The following is an 817-nucleotide window of genomic DNA, read 5'->3' on the forward strand; positions in this document are numbered from 1 at the left end:
GTGTTTCTAGTGATTTACCTGGCAGCCCTGATGGGGAATCTTCTCATCATCATGGTTGTAGCCCTAGACCACCACCTTCATAGCCCCATGTACTTCTTCCTGATGAATTTGTCCATCCTAGACCTCGGTACCATCTCAGTCACCGTCCCCAAATCCATGGCTAATTCCCTCATGAACACCAGGTCCATTTCCTATTCTGGATGTGTCGCCCAAGTCTTTTTCCTCGTCTTCTTTGCTGTATCTGACTTCGCCTTACTCACCGTCATGGCGTATGATCGATATGTTGCCATCTGCAAACCACTGCACTATGAGACTATAATGAACAGGAGAGCTTGTGTCCAAATGGCAGCCAGTGCCTGGATCAGTGTAATTGTCTATTCTTCATTGCACACCAGGAACACATTTGCAATCTCCTTCTGTGGCGGCAACAAGGTGGATCAGTTCTTCTGTGAAATTCCCCAGCTACTCAAGCTCGCTTGCTCTGACACGTACCTTGGTGAAGTTGAGGTACTCATCTTGAGTGCATGCTTAGGCTTAAGCTGTTTTGTTTTTATAATTGTGTCATACACTCAGATCTTCCAAACAGTGCTGAGAATCCCCACTGAGCAGGGTCGGCATAAAGCCCTATCCACCTGCCTCCCTCACCTCATTGTGGTCTCCTTGTTTGTTTCCACTGGCATCTTTGCATACCTGAAACCCACCTCCAGCTCTCCATCAGGCCTGGATCTCATGGTGGCTGTTCTTTATTCCGTGCTGCCGCCAGTGATGAATCCGATCATCTACAGCATGAGGAACAAGGAAATCAAAGCTTCCCTGA

The 817-nt window shown here is 47.9% G+C and overlaps 1 protein-coding gene across 1 annotated transcript; it reads left to right on the forward strand.

The window, feature by feature from the left end:
* Positions 1 to 51: 51 nt before the first annotated feature.
* Positions 52 to 762, forward strand: LOC113409503 (olfactory receptor 14A16-like; the record flags this gene model as incomplete). Its single annotated transcript, XM_026663496.1, has 1 exon — positions 52 to 762. A coding segment is annotated over exon 1 (711 nt), but the record flags the coding sequence as incomplete, so codon positions are not given.
* Between the last annotated feature and the right edge of the window lie 55 nt (positions 763 to 817).

Source organism: Terrapene carolina, unplaced genomic scaffold (genome assembly GCF_002925995.2).
Source record: "Terrapene carolina triunguis isolate 2854851 unplaced genomic scaffold, T_m_triunguis-2.0 Scaffold33722, whole genome shotgun sequence".
In the NCBI taxonomy this organism is placed as follows: Eukaryota; Metazoa; Chordata; order Testudines; family Emydidae; genus Terrapene; species Terrapene triunguis.